Source organism: Giraffa tippelskirchi, chromosome 5, assembly GCF_054371585.1.
Source record: "Giraffa tippelskirchi isolate mGirTip1 chromosome 5, T2T-mGirTip1v1.2.pri, whole genome shotgun sequence".
NCBI lineage: Eukaryota > Metazoa > Chordata > Mammalia > Artiodactyla > Giraffidae > Giraffa > Giraffa tippelskirchi.
This window is the reverse complement of record NC_137279.1, coordinates 111,551,663-111,569,767: the sequence shown is the minus strand read 5'-3', so window position 1 is coordinate 111,569,767 and position 18,105 is coordinate 111,551,663. Positions and strand designations below refer to the sequence as shown.

General features: G+C 35.9%; 1 protein-coding gene across 2 annotated transcripts; it reads right to left on the bottom strand.

Annotated features, from left to right (window-relative positions):
* Positions 1–803: 803 nt before the first annotated feature.
* Positions 804–17,903, bottom strand: LRIF1 (ligand dependent nuclear receptor interacting factor 1). Of its 2 annotated transcripts, none has more exons than XM_081492744.1 (4): positions 17,421–17,903; positions 4,119–5,628; positions 2,672–2,944; positions 804–1,779 (listed from the first exon to the last, which is right to left on the bottom strand). In XM_081492744.1, the coding sequence occupies exons 1-4, from the start codon at positions 17,486–17,488 to the stop codon at positions 1,339–1,341; spliced, it is 2,292 nt and encodes a 763-aa protein (XP_081348870.1). In that variant the 5' UTR covers positions 17,489–17,903; the 3' UTR covers positions 804–1,338. The 2 variants fall into 2 exon arrangements, with proteins under 2 accessions (XP_081348870.1, XP_081348871.1); XM_081492745.1 differs by having other exon boundaries at positions 4,119–5,620.
* Between the last annotated feature and the right edge of the window lie 202 nt (positions 17,904–18,105).

The following is an 18,105-nucleotide window of genomic DNA, read 5'->3' as shown; positions in this document are numbered from 1 at the left end:
ACATGTGACAGCACAGATGAACCTTGAAAATATTAAACTAACTCAAAGAAATCAGTCACAAGGGAAAATACACTGAATGGTTCATTCCATGCATATGACTGTCTAAACTAAGTAAATCTATAGAGACAGAAAGTGTATTGGTGGGTTGCCGAGGGATGGGGAAAGAAGGGTCTGGGGAGTGACTGCTAATGAGTATGAAGTTTTCTAGGTGGTAATGAAAATGATCTAAAATTAGATCATGTTGAAGGTTACACAACTCTGTGAATAACAACTGTACACTTCAAAAGGGTGAAACTTACAACATGCAAATTATCTTAAAGTTGTTACCAAAAAAAGGCGGGGGCAGGAGAATCTAGTTGATACTCAGTTTGCATTTGTTTTATTCTCTCTCAGTATTTTCTTTCTGTTTTCTATTTTGTTGCTAATGTCCAGGTTTTATTTGACCTTACTTCCAGGAATTTACCATTTCTTAAAAATAACCTTTTCCTCCTTCTCCTTAATCCCTATCTCTATGCCACTCCTCAACTCTCCAAATGAAAGATAATCAGAGATAAAAAGGTCTAGCTCTATTAAGAAAAACTACACTTTACAATTGTAAAAAGTATTAAATGTAGCCATGTTCAGATTTACTTTTCACACAATCTTAGTCATATATTTACATATTTCAAAAAAGGGAAGCATTTGCCTAGAGATAACATACCACTTTAAGCAAACAATACACTATATAGCCTGAATTCTAAAACCCATTTTGTATCATATGAAACTACTTTGTAAAAGTTACAAAAAAATCCTCACTCTTGAGAAATGTTTGAATTTTTTAATAATGCTGCCATAATACATTTTCTTTCATGAAAGTTAAGAAAAACAACAACAGTGAGTAGAAAGTATCATCATTTTATGGGTAAAGAGACATAGAAAGATACAAGCCCATTGGTAAAGCTAAGTTTTGAGCTGATTGCCTATCTTGGATTATATAATTTTAAAAGTACATAATAATTAACTATTGTTGGAATAACATCTGAACAATTTAGCTAAACATACAAACAATAACAAATATTCAAACTTGGGGAATTCTAGTTGAAGTAATAGAAAAATAGAAAATTTTTCCTTCCAAAAAAAGGTATCTAGACAAAGATTCAGATATCCCATGAGTTATTCATAAAAGTCAAATGTGAATTAACCTTTTCTGTATTTCTTACATAAAATTTTACAATCAGCTGATGAAAAGACAATTTTCATATTCAAAAACACTTTCAGAATGCACCTATAACTAACTTAATGCAAAAGTATATGAAAAAACACAGCTATTTCACTGATGCCTTAAAAACAGCCATTTTACTATTTTTGATGCATCTTCTTACGCATTTCTTCAAGAGCTGCTTCTTTTTCTCTCAGCATTTGCTTAAGTCTTCTTATCTTTTCTTCTCTAATGGTTTCTTCTAACTCTAGAGGTGTCATCGGGAAAATATCTTCAGTATAATTTTTATTGAAGGAATGGCTTTGTTCAAAACCTGTATTTGAACTCAATGTGCCTTTTTCTTGGTTTCCATGAGTACAATGCTCTACCTCAGTTCTGTTTTCTTCTCTAGCTTTGTTGCAGCTTGTGAGGATGTTATGGTGTGACACATATGAAGTTGGTAAAATACTGCTAATGAGCTGGGAACTGGTGACATTAGCTCCTCCATTTATAGTTGTGTTATTAACACTATTGGTTCTTCTCTTCTTTGGGTGATCCATCTTCTTAGTGGTTTTTGCTTTTCTTTTCTTATCAATACTCTGCTGCAATTTTGAGTCAGATTTCAAAAGAAAAATAAAATATTATTGCTGAATATATATTGTGCTCTTGAATTTAAAAATGTTTCCAGTTACAAATATTTAGCCATTAAATTCAACTCAACAAAATCTACTGAGAACAACTACAGGAAGAAAGTAATGTTTGCCACTGTATGGTATCAAAGTGAATGGCAATGTCCCAATGATATTCACTGAGAATAAATTGCCTAATTTTAAGTCAACTATTAGAAGCTATATTGATCTACTACAAAAGCGTAACAATCATTTGTGAAGAGCCTAAGAAATAGAATTTAACTTTTTTTTTTTCATCTGCACAGTAGGCACATATGAAAGATTATCACTGGGAAAGGCTGACTGGTTTCTGATCTAAGTTCAGGATATTAAACAATAAGGAAACAGTTATAAGTAGAATGACAGTAGGCAAAGTTACAGGGATATTTTTGTTCATCATCATTGTGTAGATTTCTCTTAAGGCTTATATTAAAAATAATACTGTAGTGAATATCTACATGCTTATATTTTCCCTACATTTCTGTCATCTATTTTCCTTTTTTAATTTTTTTGGCCATACTGTGCAGCTTGAGGGATCTTGGTTCCCTGACTAGGGACTGAATTTGGGCCTTGGACAGTGAGAATGTGGAGTCCTAACAACTGGACTGCCAAGGAATTCCCTAAACAACATTTTAATTAACTGGGGATATCTATTTACCTGTGCATATCTTATTTTCTTATATGTTTAGGTATAATACATATAGATGCAAATTTGGTAACAATTATCATTCATATTAATGCATATGACTAAAAAATAAAAATCAAGAAAATTAATACATTCATGTATCTTTGGAGTACCTACAAAAGACACTTTAAAATCTATTACCTGTTTTCTCCCTTCCTCCTTCACTATAAACTCTGCCTCTTTGTAAGTTTCACTCTTCACCAAAGGGCTAAAGGAATCAAAACCTTCTCCAGAGCCCAACTGCTGAGGAATCCGAGTAAGGCACACTCTCAAATCTTTAGTGATACCAAATATCTTTTTAAGTTCAGCATCACTCTTCAGATATGATGCCTTATTGCTTCTTCGTTGAGAAATGTTCTTGTCATTTCTTTCTTCAGTAACTTTTTCTAATGTTGATGCCATCTCATTCTGGATCTGGAAATAGGAAAAGAAAACACACAAACAATACTGCCAATTACTTAAGCTATTTTATCACACTAGCAACTAAGTAATTACCTCATCTTACTTAAAATGCCATGCTTTAAATTCCTAAATGGTTGGATTGCATTACTCTTACCTTACCACCCACACTTGAAAAGCTGAACTTTACTGGGCAAAACCAAAATGCTCCCCTACAATTTTACTTTCTTGTACTAGGAAAGTAACTGGTAGTCAATTCTCAAACAAATGAAATGAGAATACAGACTAATAACAAGTTGAAAATAATCTATATGACATTATGTTGGAGGAAATTGTCATTTTTTGAAAAACGCTTATACCTTTAATCAATCTTGTACTTAATCAGAATTTACCTCCTTATATCCCTGGAGTTCAATGAATTCTGTACAAATGGGGAAAATACTGACATTATTAAGTAGACCTCTAAGTACAAATATTTAGAGGTCACACATACACATATCTTAAGTAGAACAGAAATAATTATGTGGATATGTTGGGTAACTGAATGAGGAGTCAAAAAGAAGGGCTAGAATAAGGAAAAGAAAACTTGTATATTAAAAAAAAAACCCAATCAAGATGTTGATAAATTTTTTCCACATATGAATGAAAGGTGTTGATTAGTCAAGTCCTACCCCTTCCACCATCTACCTAAAAAACTGCCAGATAGCTCCCTACCACAAAACAAACAAACAAATCCCAGCTCTCCTCTATGTGTAACATTAATCTCTTCATATATTAAAAGTAAGCTCTTAAATATATGTATGTATATGTACTTATGTGTACAAATATAAGCATGCATATATATATTTACACACACAATTTTACGAAGCTTTGAATTCACAGTATCCTTCTCCAACTCTTCTGAATCTTGTTGCTCTGTGATTTGTTTGTTTAATTTTGCTTTGAAGATTTGGCATGCCAAATGATTCAAGAGAAAAATACTGTTTGGGCTCTATTACACTTCTCAAACATTTCCCTCAGATGAAAGCTTTGGCTTAAGCATTCATGTGTGTATGGTATGTATATGATGAAAAGGAGGATGGGAGAGGAGGGAAAAAGAGGTATCATAGATAACTAACTTTAAGAATCAAGAAAGAAAAATTTTCTATATACATAAGATAAAAAGAACACCCTGACACGGGAAAATTACCTTTGGTTCTTGGTCTCTGAAAACACACTGTTGTGAAGTAACAGTTGTTGCATCAACAGAGGAACTTATTTTCTCTATGCTCTGGATGATATTTCCTTTTCTGGGGGCATTTTGTCCTGTACTAAATCCATCTGGTAAGTCTGGCTTTGAGAATAAAGTCTTATTCTGCTTTAAGTAATTAATAGACTGGTTCATACTATGTGGGTTTTGGGCAGAAAGAGATGGTTTCTCCACTTTCTTATTCTTCTCTGCCCTTAAATTGGCCATGGAAGCAAGCTGAGTATTTGAAACTGATTTTGTCTCCATCTGGGAAGATTTACTTTTAGCCAAAACAATATTTACAACCTCTCTGGATATTTCTGTGACTGGACTTGAACTCACTATCTGTGATGCATCTTTTCTTGGTGGAATATCAGGAGAAACTGAATTCTGTTTGTCAATTAGGGATGGCAAAACATTTGTCCCCTTTTTAGCCAAGAGATAGACTTTCCCATTAAACATAACCAAAGCATTATCTTTAATAGGCATATTTTTGGATTGTGTCCCACTAGGACTGATGGTACTCAATGGTGGCATATTTACAGTATTATCTCCCAAACTTTTTCTATCTACAAAAGTTTTTAAAATCTTTGAAGCCACATTATTTGAAGATTTAACAGGAACAAGCAGTGGAGTGCAAGGCTGTAGATTTTCTTGAAAGATCCATTTCACTGGAGCAGCTTGAGAATGCTGACCACCTTTTAACTGTGTCTCTTTAGCAACATTCATTGGAATCTGTGTGGTGTTTAGTATCACTGGCTTTGCTATTTCTGTAACAGGTTTTGGGTAAATGTTTTGAAAGTTCTTGGTAACTACATTTTTCACTGTATTTACAGGAGATACATAAATAACAGTAGGTATTTGGGAGGGCTCAACTGCTCCTGAGGTACTTGTGGTGGCGGTTGCAAGTATCTTTTGCTGAACTGAAGGAGGCAATGATGACGCTGGTACAGATTTCACTTCAGCATGGGCTGGAATCTGTAAATGATGCCCAGAAGGCAAAACCGGAGACTTCACAGTCATTGGGAGACTCTGGGTATTTACTAAAATGTAAGATGAATCATTTTGTGTTGAAGAGGGAGAAACAGCAAATGTTTGCATGGTGAGTCCATCAATTTTCACACCATGACTCTGAACTTTAGAAACTGATGAGGTAAAATTTTCAGTTCCCACAGAAGTAACTCTAACTTTTTCTGCTGTATCTACTGTTCTTGTAAGAAAATACTTTGAAGAACTGGCTGGCTGAAAAATGGGCAATTGAACTGATGAACTTGTGGAAGAGCTGGAAATCTGAGTCTGAAAAGTAACTTGAACTGGACTTCCTGTATTCCCTTTCAAAGCATCAGACATGACTGAAGATTGAACTAGTGGCATAAGATTTCCAGAGGAATTAGGAATTGGAAGTAATTGCAGAAGATTTTTTCCATCCGAGCCAATCGTCTGAACTACTTGGTACATGCAGCCTGAAACACTTAAAAAAAGATTGAGTAAATAAATACAACATACTACATGGTATATACATTTTATTTAAAAACAAGTATTTGTAAATATTATTTTCAAAAAGTAAAAATTTATAAATTATAAGTATGTAATTTGACACTTTGAGTTTTCAAAGTGAAATACTGCAAAAGAAAGATTTTGAAGTATAAGAGATAATCAAAGATATGGCGAGCTTTGATTTAGATCTTCTCATATGATTAGGCAATGCGTATGAGATATTAGCATTTATTCCTAAAACTAAAAGTAGACTTTTCTAAGGTTTTATCTTGTATAAATTTCACCTACTAGAATATGCTCCTCTTAAACCACGTATTCTCCCTTCTTTTCCTTAAATTCTTTCCTCTAGCCCTTCTTCTTTACTATTACTGACCATGATTCTCATTTTACCTCCATTTATGTCATTCTGTTTCCCTCACTCTTTTCTTTCCCTAGTTAATCTGTTCTGTGTTCTTCCCACTGATGATGACAAGTTCTATTGTCAGCTATTCTTTTGCTCAATGCATCTCTTAAGACACCACCTTCATGCATCACATGTCTGGAGACTAAACTGAGTTATTCATGTAGGAAGCAGATTCTTCTTTGATTTCAGTATGTTTGACATTTAGTACTAAATAGCTCTTGGTATGGCAATTACTCATATTAGTTCCAACTGTCTGTCAATCCATATTTTAATAGCAACATCATTTCAGCTGAATGGCTTTCAATGAATATGGAATATGAACAACATCAAATACACTGGAAGTCAGTATTTCTTTTTAACAGCCTATTTTGATCCTGATAGTTATTAGCTATTACTTAGCACAGGTTGTCTGATTTAAAAAAAAAATCAATACATACCAGTATTAGATTGTATAATCAATTATCTGTAGATTAGTTAAACTCAGACACCTAAAGCTATATACCTAAAACCAACCTTCAGCTCTTGGAAAATACTAAACCCTTAGTATGGGAATCAGGGTCATCACACATGCTAATTAACTAGTTATTCTTCATCCACCCATGTAACTTAAGTCTCAACATAAATGATATTTCCCAGAAAATACATCCTCTGGCCACTTTTAACTACCCTTGCTCCTCCTTCAAAATAACATTACATCCGTTAATTTTTTTCATGGTATATAAATCACAAGTTTTTACCATATCTTAATTTTTTTTTCACCAGTTTATGTACTGTCTCTCATGCTAAATTCTAGCAATATGGGTACAGAGTCCATGTCCTATACAGTTAACACGGCCTTATATGACTAAGATCAGATGAAAAAAAATTAAGAATGAAAAATAATGAAATAATAATTAGAATTCTCAGTAGTGTAAAGGTATGTTTTACTGCCTAAAGGTGTTTTTTAAGCCTCAGGTATTAATACAAATCAAAGTAAAAAATTCTATGCAGTACACAAGCTAAGAATGTTTTTAAATCTTTTTTTAAAAATCACAAATATTTTGTGATATGTAAAAATTATGAATTTCAAACTCACTATCCATAAATAAACTTTTATTAGTACAGAGTCACCCCTACTTTTTATGTACTGAACATGGCTGCCCTCATGCTGCAATAAGAGTTCAGTAGTTGCAGCAGAGATTATATGGCCTATATAGCCTAAATATTTACTATCTAGCCCTTTACAGAAAATGTTTGCTAGCTTCCAATGTAGTTTAACCCACAATCCCTAAAAGAACTTAACACTTGGGTACATGAACATGTAAATAGGCAATTATCATTGAGATAATGATCTATTTGGATGACTACAAACATGCTTACTCCTTTCTTAAAACATTTCCTTCCCAAGGCTTCCTAGATACCATATTCTTCTATCTTTGTAGTGGTTCCTCAGTCTTCTTTGCCAACTCCATCCTTGAATCAGCCTTAAAATGTTGGAATTCAACAAAGCTTAAAGTGAACTCTTCCTACTCAATAAGCTTTGCCCCAGATGATTTATTTTATATATATATGACTTAAATTACCACTTACATATCAACAATTCAAATATTTATATCTTAGCTCTTTTGAGTCAGGCTTGTATGTTCAACTTCCCTTTTGACATTTCCATTCAGAATCTCAAATGCACCTACAACTAAACACAATCTTTTCCAGTGTTCTTCACTCAGTAAATGGTATCCCAACTATCTTAGATGCCTAAATCTAAACAAGTAATTCCAGCTTTCTAACCATACGTATCAAACCTATCTCAAAATGCTGTTGATATTATTTCCTAAATTTCTCTTGATCTAGTCAACTGTTTCCAAATCAATTGTTCCCACCCCAGTCTCTCTCTGGCTTGGTCTGTTACAGTAGCTTAACAATCAACCTTTTCTTCAGTCTATGGTCTTCTCTTCAAATTACGTAGCATTCTTAAAGCTGGCTGGCCCTTCCCTACTTAAAATGTTTCATCAGCTTCCCACTTTCTCTGAGTGGTAAAAGGGAAACCAAGAGATTCTGATGCAATTGAAGACAAAGGAAGAGCGAGTTTCAAGAAAACTGGGTAATTCCTCTGAAAGTTTCTGAGAGACCAAATAGAAAGCAGGTTAAAAATGTATACAGGAATTAATGGCATGAGGATCACTGAGGGCATTAAAGAGCAGTTTTGTGTGGAAAGAAGTGGGTAGGAGTGAATATGAAGAAAGACTATGAAGACAGCAAGGATAGATTAACACTTTTACGAACTTTGGATATAAAGGGAAAGAGAAAAACTGGCAAGTAGCTGCAAACTAAATGGGGTCAAAGAGGAGATTTTTTTTTTTTTTTTTTTTAATGTTAGGTGAACTAGAGCAGCAGTTCCCAATCTTTTTGGCACCAGGGACTGGTTTCATGGAAGACAATTTTTCCATGAACTGGGGGTGGGAGGATGGTTTCAGGATGATTCAATCACGTTACATTTATCATGCATTTTATTTCTATTATTATTACATCAGTTATTACATCAGCTCCACCTCAGATCATCAGGCATTAGATCCGGAAGTAGAGGATCCCTGAACTTGAGCATAAGTACTCATGTGAGTCACCAAAAAGAAGAGACTGGAAATAAAGGAGAAAGAGGGATAATTAATAATGTAAAGTTTGAAAAGGAGGTAGGAAATTGAGACCACAAGTCAGGTGAAGGGACTAAACCTCAAAGAGACCTTGTCTTTGCACTGGAAGAGAGGTTAAGTACATTTGGAGGTAAGTTTAAAGCTTTGGCCTTACAAGATTGAGGTAATTCTGATGTAGTGACTTTTATATGCACTGTGAAATAAGGACATAACATCATTTGCTAAGAAGAGCAAAAATAGGGCGAGATTTCAAGAAATCAAAAAGATGCAGAAACAGTCTACCAGCAAGAATAAGCTGACTTTAGAAAATATCTGAGTCATCAGACAATGTTAATGGCCCAAGGAGGTAGGTAACGATCATTAATTTATAGTGATACCACCTGTGCTGGTGAGTCTCCTTGTTTTACCAAGTATAGCCAAAGAGAAAGTGTTACCACTAAGTTCATCCAAGGATGCGGTGGCTTCAGAAGGGTGTAACAAAAATCAAAGAGGAGCAAATGATTTTAGGGTATTGAAAATTTTTTTCAAATAATGAAATGCAGAATCTGTACTAGATGGGGAGAAAATGAGAACATAAAAGGCTAACATTTAGGGAGAAAGGGGCTTCCCTGGTGGCTCAGACAGTAAAGAATCTGCCTACAATGCAAGGGAGCTGGGTTTGATCCCTGGGTTGAGAAGACCTAGAGAAGGCAAAGGATACCCACTCCAGTATTCTTGGCTGGAGAATTCCATGGACAGTGGAGCCTGGCAGGCTACAGTCCATGAGGTTGGATGTCACTGAGCGACTAACATTTTCACTTTTTCACTTTCATAGGGAGAAAATAAAGGGAATGGACTGAAGGGCCAGATAAAAAAGTCAGGGTGGGAGTACTTAAACAACTAAGCTAAAATATAGGAACTGGTGTTTGGAAAGCAGGATGCCTAAAACCAAGAATTTTGTAAATGCAGCAATTTCATCTGATAACAACAATTACAGAAGTGGATTGATGGTGACAGAATGGAGAAAACATTGAAGAAAAAGATCTTTGTACTCAAAGACCAGGTGACAGAAGAGATTACCCATATAGATGCTGAAATCATTTGGATTAGAGAGATGATTAAGATGTGGGTGCTTAAATTCAGTGACAGGAAGTTGGTACATGGTGTTAATGAACCACAATTAAGACCATCTACCAACTTTCTGTTGCTGATATGCTAGAAAGTTGACTTGAAGCTCACTGTCTCTGCAATCTATTTTTCCCCCCATATTCTACTACACCTTATTTTCAAAGATTACCAAATATGTCCTCACAGTTAAATCTGGCTTACTCTCTGTCTTCATTTCCTAGGTGCTCTCTGCTGAAGCTAACACTTGTAGCTAATTATCTCCCTATCCTGAACCTCTTCCTAACACAGTTTCCATTGTGCACAGTATTTGTCTTTTTTACTGTTCCATTTCTTATTAATTTTCTGCATTTTAAGCATCCAACTATGACTACTCCTGAAAGTACAGTTCTTGACTATTTTTCTTGCAAGACATTCCTTTGTAAATCAACCATACTTCAATTTTAAAAAACTGTTTTTAAAGGCATTCTTCCATAAAGACTACATCAAGGTAACAGTTCAAAGCTTCATCTATTATCTTCAATTATCTCCTTTGCAATAATGACTCTACTTATTATTTATCTCTATTTATTCCTATTCCTTAATATTTATCTCAATTCCATATTTGTAATGTCTGATCAAATATTTTCACTTTTAAAACCATTACTGAAAACTAATACTCTTTCTTGCCATCCAGTCATGTGTCAGCATACTATTTTCCAAGTCACTTAAGTCTTAAAGTACTTGATCATCTCTATCTTTACCACCCTCCTTATTCACCTTTAATTCACTCAGAGTACCTAGATACCTACAAAGGATAAACATACAATGTATACTGAATGAATCACCAAGTCTATATTCTTTTTTCCCTTTTTTACAGCTCTTTCTCATATTCTCTTTCTTTGTCTTCACCACTTCTACTTCCTAGATCAGACCTGTATCACCTTGTGTCCTGTCCTCATTATCTCATTCCTATATTTTTTGGCTCTGACTTTTAAACTAGATTTCTGACTGCAGCCATTATTATGATGTATCTCTGGCAGACTAAATCATTGTTTTCATCCTGTTACCTTTTTGCTCAAAGTTTCAGTAATTCATCACTGCCAATTCAGTCTGATGTTAAAATCATCTACAACCTAGTCCCAACCAATCTCCTATAACATCTCAACATAAAATCTCTGGTCTTATCATAAAGGTCTTTACTATTCTGGATTGTCCCATGTACAGTATTTACTCTATTCTTCAAGTTTTTTTTTTTCTTCTCTAACAATTTAAAACAGTTATAAACTGAGGACCAATCCATTTTCTCCATGAAATATCTCCTAGACACTCAAACTCACTTTAATTTCTCCCAACTTGGAATCCCTAAAGCACTCTTGTTGGTGCCATTAATGCTAGGAGTTACATAATGCCTTCTGTATTGTCTTTACTCTATTAGTTAATTTTTAAAAATGAGTAAACTATTGTTTTGCTCAGTAAGGCTAAAACCCCTTATGGTCAGAGACCATATCATTTATTTTGTAATTGTTCTTCCAATACCAAACACAGAAGGCCCTAACAAAATTATATAAAAAATAATGCAACTCTTTGAAATATTTCAAACATATTAAAATGCCTCAATACCTGTATTGTTCAGTTAATGTATTTCATCTGTCAGTAATATCTGGCTAACAGATTAGAAGTTTCAAAAGAACAGAATCCATGTCTTTATAATTAATTATTTGCATAGTGGAAAACACATTTTGGACTTCCCCGGTGGCTCTGATGGTATGGAATCTGCCTGCAATGTAGAAGACCTGGGTTTTATCCCTGCGTCAGGAAGATCCGCTGGAGAAGGAAATGGGAACCCACTCCAGTATTTTTGCCTGGAGAATTCCATGGACAGAGGAGCTTGGCAGGCTACAGTCCAAGGGGTCCCAAAGAGTGGGACATGACTGAGCAACTAACACATAGTTTTTAAAAGGCTTCCAAGATAGCACTAGTGGTAAAGAACCTGCCTGCCAATGCAGCAGACCTAAGAGTTGTAGGTTCGATCCCTGGGTCAGGAAGATCCCCTGGAGGAGGAAATGGCAACACACTCCAGTGTTTTTGCCTGGTGAATCCCATGGACAGAAAAATCTGGCCTACAGCCCATAGGGTCACAAAGAGTCAGATACCACTGAAGTGACTTAGCACACACATAAACACATTTTAATTAGCACAGTAGTTAAGCAAATCACACAGGCTTCCAATAGGTCATTCACATACTTTATTATGTGACCCCTGTATTCATTTTATAAAAAATATTTATACTACACAATCTCTTTAAGTCTGATCCAGAGTTTTTTCCTCTTATCCATTTCCCCTCAAAAAGGGATGGAAAATACAGTCTCTTCTATGTCAGTATATCAGTAGAGATTCGTATGATCTGCCAGAGACCTATTCATATCTATGTTCTCTACACCAAAGAGAGTAACTGGCACACTGTTAACAGTATTAGCTAAATTGAATCCTACAAGCTGTAACTTTTTAAAAAATCCACGATTTCCTAGTAATAAATGGAATGAGTTCTAAAGATTAAACTGAAATGCAGAATGCTAAGAAAAGAAGTGATAAACCAGGATGAAATTCATACTTCTTCAATCACTATACATTTTTTTCAGATACAGAAGAGACCTTCCATTTAAGATACTAAAGATTATATTCTTCTAGCTAAGGTTAGAACTAAAACTAGAGCCAGATTTTGCATCCCATGCTCTGATTACGTCACTTAAACAAAGAATAATCAACATGCTAATTACTTTAAATCAACTAGGATTTGAACTGAGACATTACATTGGAAGTTATACAGTTTAAGATTTTAAAAGACAACAGAGAAATGCATTAGGAAGATTACCGGCTTCTAATCCCAGCTCTTCCAATTATTAATTGACTTTGGTAAATTTACTTAATTTCTTTGAATCTCTCTTTATTTGAAAGTTTTGCTATAACTGGTTAGGATCCTGATAAGGTCCCAATACATGCTAGACATCATCTTCCATTAAAATATTATAATTGCTGTCCAAGATCAAGTAAATGAACCAGGTAATCTTTTGAAAATATGAGAACTTTAATAAAAGATATTAAATAAACGTATTATATGCTGCTGCTGCTGCTAAGTCGCTTCAGTAGTGTCCGACTCTGTGCGACCCCATAGACGGCAGCCCACCAGGCTCCCCCTGTCCCTGGGATTCTCCAGGCAAGAACGCTGGAGTGGGTTGCCATTTCCTTCTCCAATGCATGAAAGTGAAAAGTGAAAGTGAAGTCGCTCAGTGGTGTCCAACTCTTAGCGACCCCATGGACTGCAGCTTACCAGGCTCCTCTATCATGGGATTTTCCAGGCAAGAGTACTGGAGTGGGGTGCCACTGCCTTCTCCGAAACTTATTATATAACTTTTGACATTTTTGACTGTTTTCGTTTTGAGTGAAGCATTTACAGATTCGATACGGAATCATAAAAATTTTGCAGGTTAGGACTTCTCTGATGGTACAGTGGATAGGAGTCCTCCTGACAATGCAGGGGATGCAGGTTTGATCCCTGGTCCAGGAAGATTCCCCACGTCACAGGTAGCTAAAGCCCATGTGCCACAACTACTGAGTCTACACTCTAGAGCCCGTGAGCCACATCTAACGAGCCCCTGTGGTGCAACTACTGAAAATGATGTGCCTAGAGCCTGTGCTTAACAACAAGAGAAGTCAGCACAGTGGGAAGCCTGTGCACCACAACGAAGAGTAGCCCCTGATCACTGCAACTAGAGAAAGCCCGTGCTCAGCAACAAAGACCCAGTGCAACCAAAAATAAATTATTTAAAAAAAAATTTTGTAGGTTAATAAACATTTTTTAGATAATTTCAAAAATTCTTGAACTGCTAAGAGATTTTTTTCCAACTTTCTCTCTCTGATTCAACATGATGCACATACATAACATATACAAGTACATAATGTAATAATATATATGACAATGTATTTCACATGACATCATATGCATAACAGATGTTGTTATAAATAGTTGTCATTAACTCTAATCCTAACAGTCCAACAAGGTAGGTACTGCCATTCCCATTTTACAGTTGAGAAAATGGAAGTTTAGTAATATTAAAGAACTTATTCAGAATGACATGTTTTCTTGGGCAATCCCATTCACATTCTTGTATTTACTTTAGCATAACTTCAATATAACACGGTCCTCAAAATTCATGCAAAGACTGAGATATTAATGAGAAATAGATTTCACTTAACCGGTATAGTATGTGTCTCTCTCTCGTACACACACACACACACTCAAATCACATAAACAAAGATAACAACACACTGTACAAAACTACATGCACACCAAACTGACAATGAAATATTTTATAACCAAACCAAGTCCCCTGCTGAGGACACCCATTTAGCTCCCTATTTAAGAACAAAGGGTCAAAGGTGGATAGAAGCCAACTGCCAATCACATGGCATCCTAATTCCTATAATTGTGGGATATATTGTCACAGGCTTTTATTATAATTCTAAGCTGATGACTCACAAGTCTCTTTGTGAACTCTGACTCTCAAATTTCCAGCGTTGACTCTGCCTGAATCTCAGATTCAAATACCTCACTGATTGCTTTCTTGGTGTATTCCTCACCTCAATTAATTTGCCAATACCTGCCCAGAAAACTGGCATCATAATTGACCCACTTTTCTTCATACCAATTCACTGACAAGATCTGCCCATTTGCCCTTCTGTATTTCTTTGAATCCAACCCTTGCTCTACATTCTAGCACAGGCTTTCAGAATCTCTGAAAGGACAACTGAAATAGAATCTTTATTCACCTGACTCGGCACCTCAAATCCACACTGTCATCAGTTACCTAAAATGACACGTGACCGTAACAGTTCTTTTCTTAAAATCCTCAGAAGGGTCTCCAATGGAGAGACGTCTCATCTCTTTAGCAAATCCTTATGAGCTATCTATTTATCCTGCTTGTAGTATAGACTCAAACAATAAATACCAATTACTAGTAATACATCATATTGTTTTTTTTAAATCAATTTCCTCTGCCTAGGTATAGCCTTCATTCATCTTTTAATTGGACAGCTAATACTTAATATTTTCCAACTCAGCCACTCCAGAAACCTTTCCCACAATTTTCTTTCTCTATGCCCTCACAGGATCATCCTGTGCATATTATTATTAACATGTGTATTATGTTATATTTTCCCCTAGATGTTAATGTTTTTCATGGGCATGGTCCATAGCCTATTCTTTAATCAGTCTCTCCATTTAGTACAGTCTGTCACACAGTAGGCACTTAGTGAACAGCTTTTAACCAATTGTTTTAACTATACTAAGTGATGAACTAGAATATGAACCTAGGTCTTGGTAACTATCTTCTTTCTCTAACTCTACCGAGGTTTTTGTACCTCAACTGGACCATTCTGACTCCCACTTTGCTCTTTACATATAAAGTCCAAATCTAAATAAACTTAATGCCTACTATCACAAATATCTTCCAGATTTCTCCTTTGTACTATAAGATTAAATTTGCGTTTTACATTTTATGCCCTGATGAATTAAAGCGACACTTTTAAAGCAATCAACATTCTGTATTACATTACTGAAAGCTTTTACAGCAGGAAAGAAGTAACTCAAGAAAAATCCAAGTATCCATAGAAAATAAAATCATATAATAATTTTAAGCTTATAAAAAATGATTTTGTACAATAAAAATATTATCAGATATACAAGACCATGAAGCTTCCAAAAAACTAAAGAGCTGACATTAATCCACCTATTTACAAAAGTATCTTTGGATGTCCTGCAGATTGTTACTTATAAAACAACAGAATCAAATATGCAGTCAGTAATCAAAATAACTGTCAAAGAGCTTCAGAAAGGTATCTGGCAAATGTCCCAAATATGTGATTTAAAATCTCAAGGACTTGAAGAAAAATGCATTCAAAGATGATAAAAATAATGCATGAACCAATGAGTTAATGAACTCCAAATAACTGATAAATATAGAAAACATAATTCAATTTGCAATGTTTTTAAATATAGCCAAAAGTAGAAACGGCATAATGAAGTACACAATAAACAAAAAGTAAGGTTCTTACTCTTAATTTCTGATATTTAAATAGAATGAAACCCTGAAACAAATTGTATTAAACTAGGGTAAATCAAACGTTATCAAATATGCAGGTATTAAAACAAGATGGAAGAAATCAGCAACCATTAAAGACTAGTTCCATTTTTGCATATCCATACAAGGCACTATCTCTGCCTTTCCCCTCAACTTCCACCAAAAATAAGCCAACAAAAAACATCATACATGCACAAAAGCTGGCTCTTGTTATGATTTGAAATACAATGGCTCTTTCTTGGCAGTTTTCAATGCAGTTTTAGCTAACCACTTTTGATGACCATTTCGTTTCAGATTATTATGCATGCTTTTTTAAAGTGTTTATTACAATTAGGTTTCATATCTACTCATCACTACCTACCTTCCTGGGCTAAAATTTTTACAGAAGTAAAACTGTATCCTTAAAATTATAATAATAGCTAACATTTAAACAATGCTTTTCTATTTTTACTGCACTAAGTATTTTAGTATATTCATTCTTTTAATCCTTAAAATACCTCTGGGTGTTCTTCCTGATTGGAAAACAAGTCATTTAGCCTCACAAATAGTAACTAGCAAAGCAAGGATTAAATCTAGTGATACTGATTTTCTTCAAACATAAATGCTCTTCCATGAATTTTACATCTCCATTTCTATGGTTTCTTCTTCACATTTTCTTCTGCAGGGACTCAAACTTTTTTTCTCACCACTTATTATATACTCATAAACCATGGATTGTTTAACTTAAAATATTCTACCTTAGCTTACAATTTTTTTATTTCCTCTTGATTAATATGAGTTTTAAAAAAATGAGTTAGTGATACACTATTGTCTAAATTTACAAATAAGTGTCTAAGAAATACAGGAATCTCCCCCTGACAAATGTACTCTACATATACATCCAATTCGAGACGGCATTCTCATTACACCTGCTTCAAATACGCTGTTCCAAAAGATTTTACATAATTCCTCTATTTTCATTTTTCTGTATCTTCAAATAAAGCTATCATTTGAAAAAAATTTTTTTAATTGATTCCTTTATTCTAAAACAACTTTCCAGTTTCTATATTCTTATCAATCACCAAAAAAAAAAAAAAAGCCTTTCCTTCTCACAAACTCTTCCATTACAGCTATTTTCCCTGAAGGTCCAGCGCCACCTGTGCTGCACTTGCTAATCTGCTCTGATTGCTGCGTGTTTTTCTGCGAGTGCCCGAGAATCTTCCAGAAGATTTTGGTCATAAAGGCGCGCCGGCCATGTTGATTTTCCTCTCTCATGGAGATCTACTCTGTCAGCCTATGAAATTCAGACGCTGGAGTCCTGCGGCGCCAGAGCTGAGGCTGACTGCGTCTTACTCTGAAGGGGGACGTGCTCTAAGGGATCTAAGCGCCAAACTGGCGCGCACTTTCCCTGGAGTGTTCACCCAGAGAGATCAAAGGGGTCTGAATTGCAGAACGTCAGGAAACGACAGCCGACTGGACATCCTGCTAAGAGACGGGAGAGGGGCCGCCGGGTCGAGGGAGATTCGGTACTTACCAATGCGAGGCGCTGCCTGACTTTTCCTCTGTAGGTTTCAAGAAGACCCTCTGTAGGTTATTGGACATTTTATAGGTTTGGGAGGGGCCAGTATATCCAGGAAAGGGGTAAGTATCGGGGCCGAGGTCGTCCAAGGGGCGAGAACGAGAGCGAGAGAACGCTGGGCTGGAGCTGTCCCGGAGCAATTCAGAGGTGTTCGAAGCTGAAAGGAGAGAGATAGCAAGCTCTCGAGAGGGTGTATCCTCAGGCTTCGGAGGGAGGCGGCGCAGCCACCAAAAACCGGAAGAATAGAAGAGACTGACGGGGCGGGCCCTTCCCTAGCCTCTCAGAGAAGGGTCTCGAGTCTCCACCCACTCAGCGTCTGGGACTTCACTCCAGAGCTGCCCGGAGTCAGCGCTGGAGGAGTGGCCTTAATGACGCCGCCCTTATCGTTGCCGGGTCAGCAGTGAAGACCGAGCCAGCAGGGTTCGGCCGACCCCGCCCACCAAAGCCGCCAGCTAGCAAAGCTCAGCCTGCCAGCTTCCGTTATCGTCACATCCGCTCGCCAGGATGACTGGCTCGCTAGCGCCCCGCCCTTATACTGCGATCCAATCAAAGGTGATGTGTGCTATCTCTTCTTCCGGATCAAGTAACGAATCGCAAAAGAAAACTCTCCAGATGCCTACGCAAAATAAAATGTTTCCGG

Excerpts from the sequence above, each read along its gene's own strand:
- LRIF1 (XM_081492744.1), bottom strand. The coding sequence starts at position 17,488 with ATGTCCAATAACCTACAGAGGGTCTTCTTGAAACCTACAGAGGAAAAG. Across the intron at positions 5,629-17,420 it reads TCAGGCAGCGCCTCGCATTG|TGTTTCAGGCTGCATGTACC; the intron begins GTAAGTACCGAA and ends TCTTTTTTTAAG. Across the intron at positions 2,945-4,118 it reads TCAGAGACCAAGAACCAAAG|ATCCAGAATGAGATGGCATC; the intron begins GTAATTTTCCCG and ends TCCTATTTCCAG.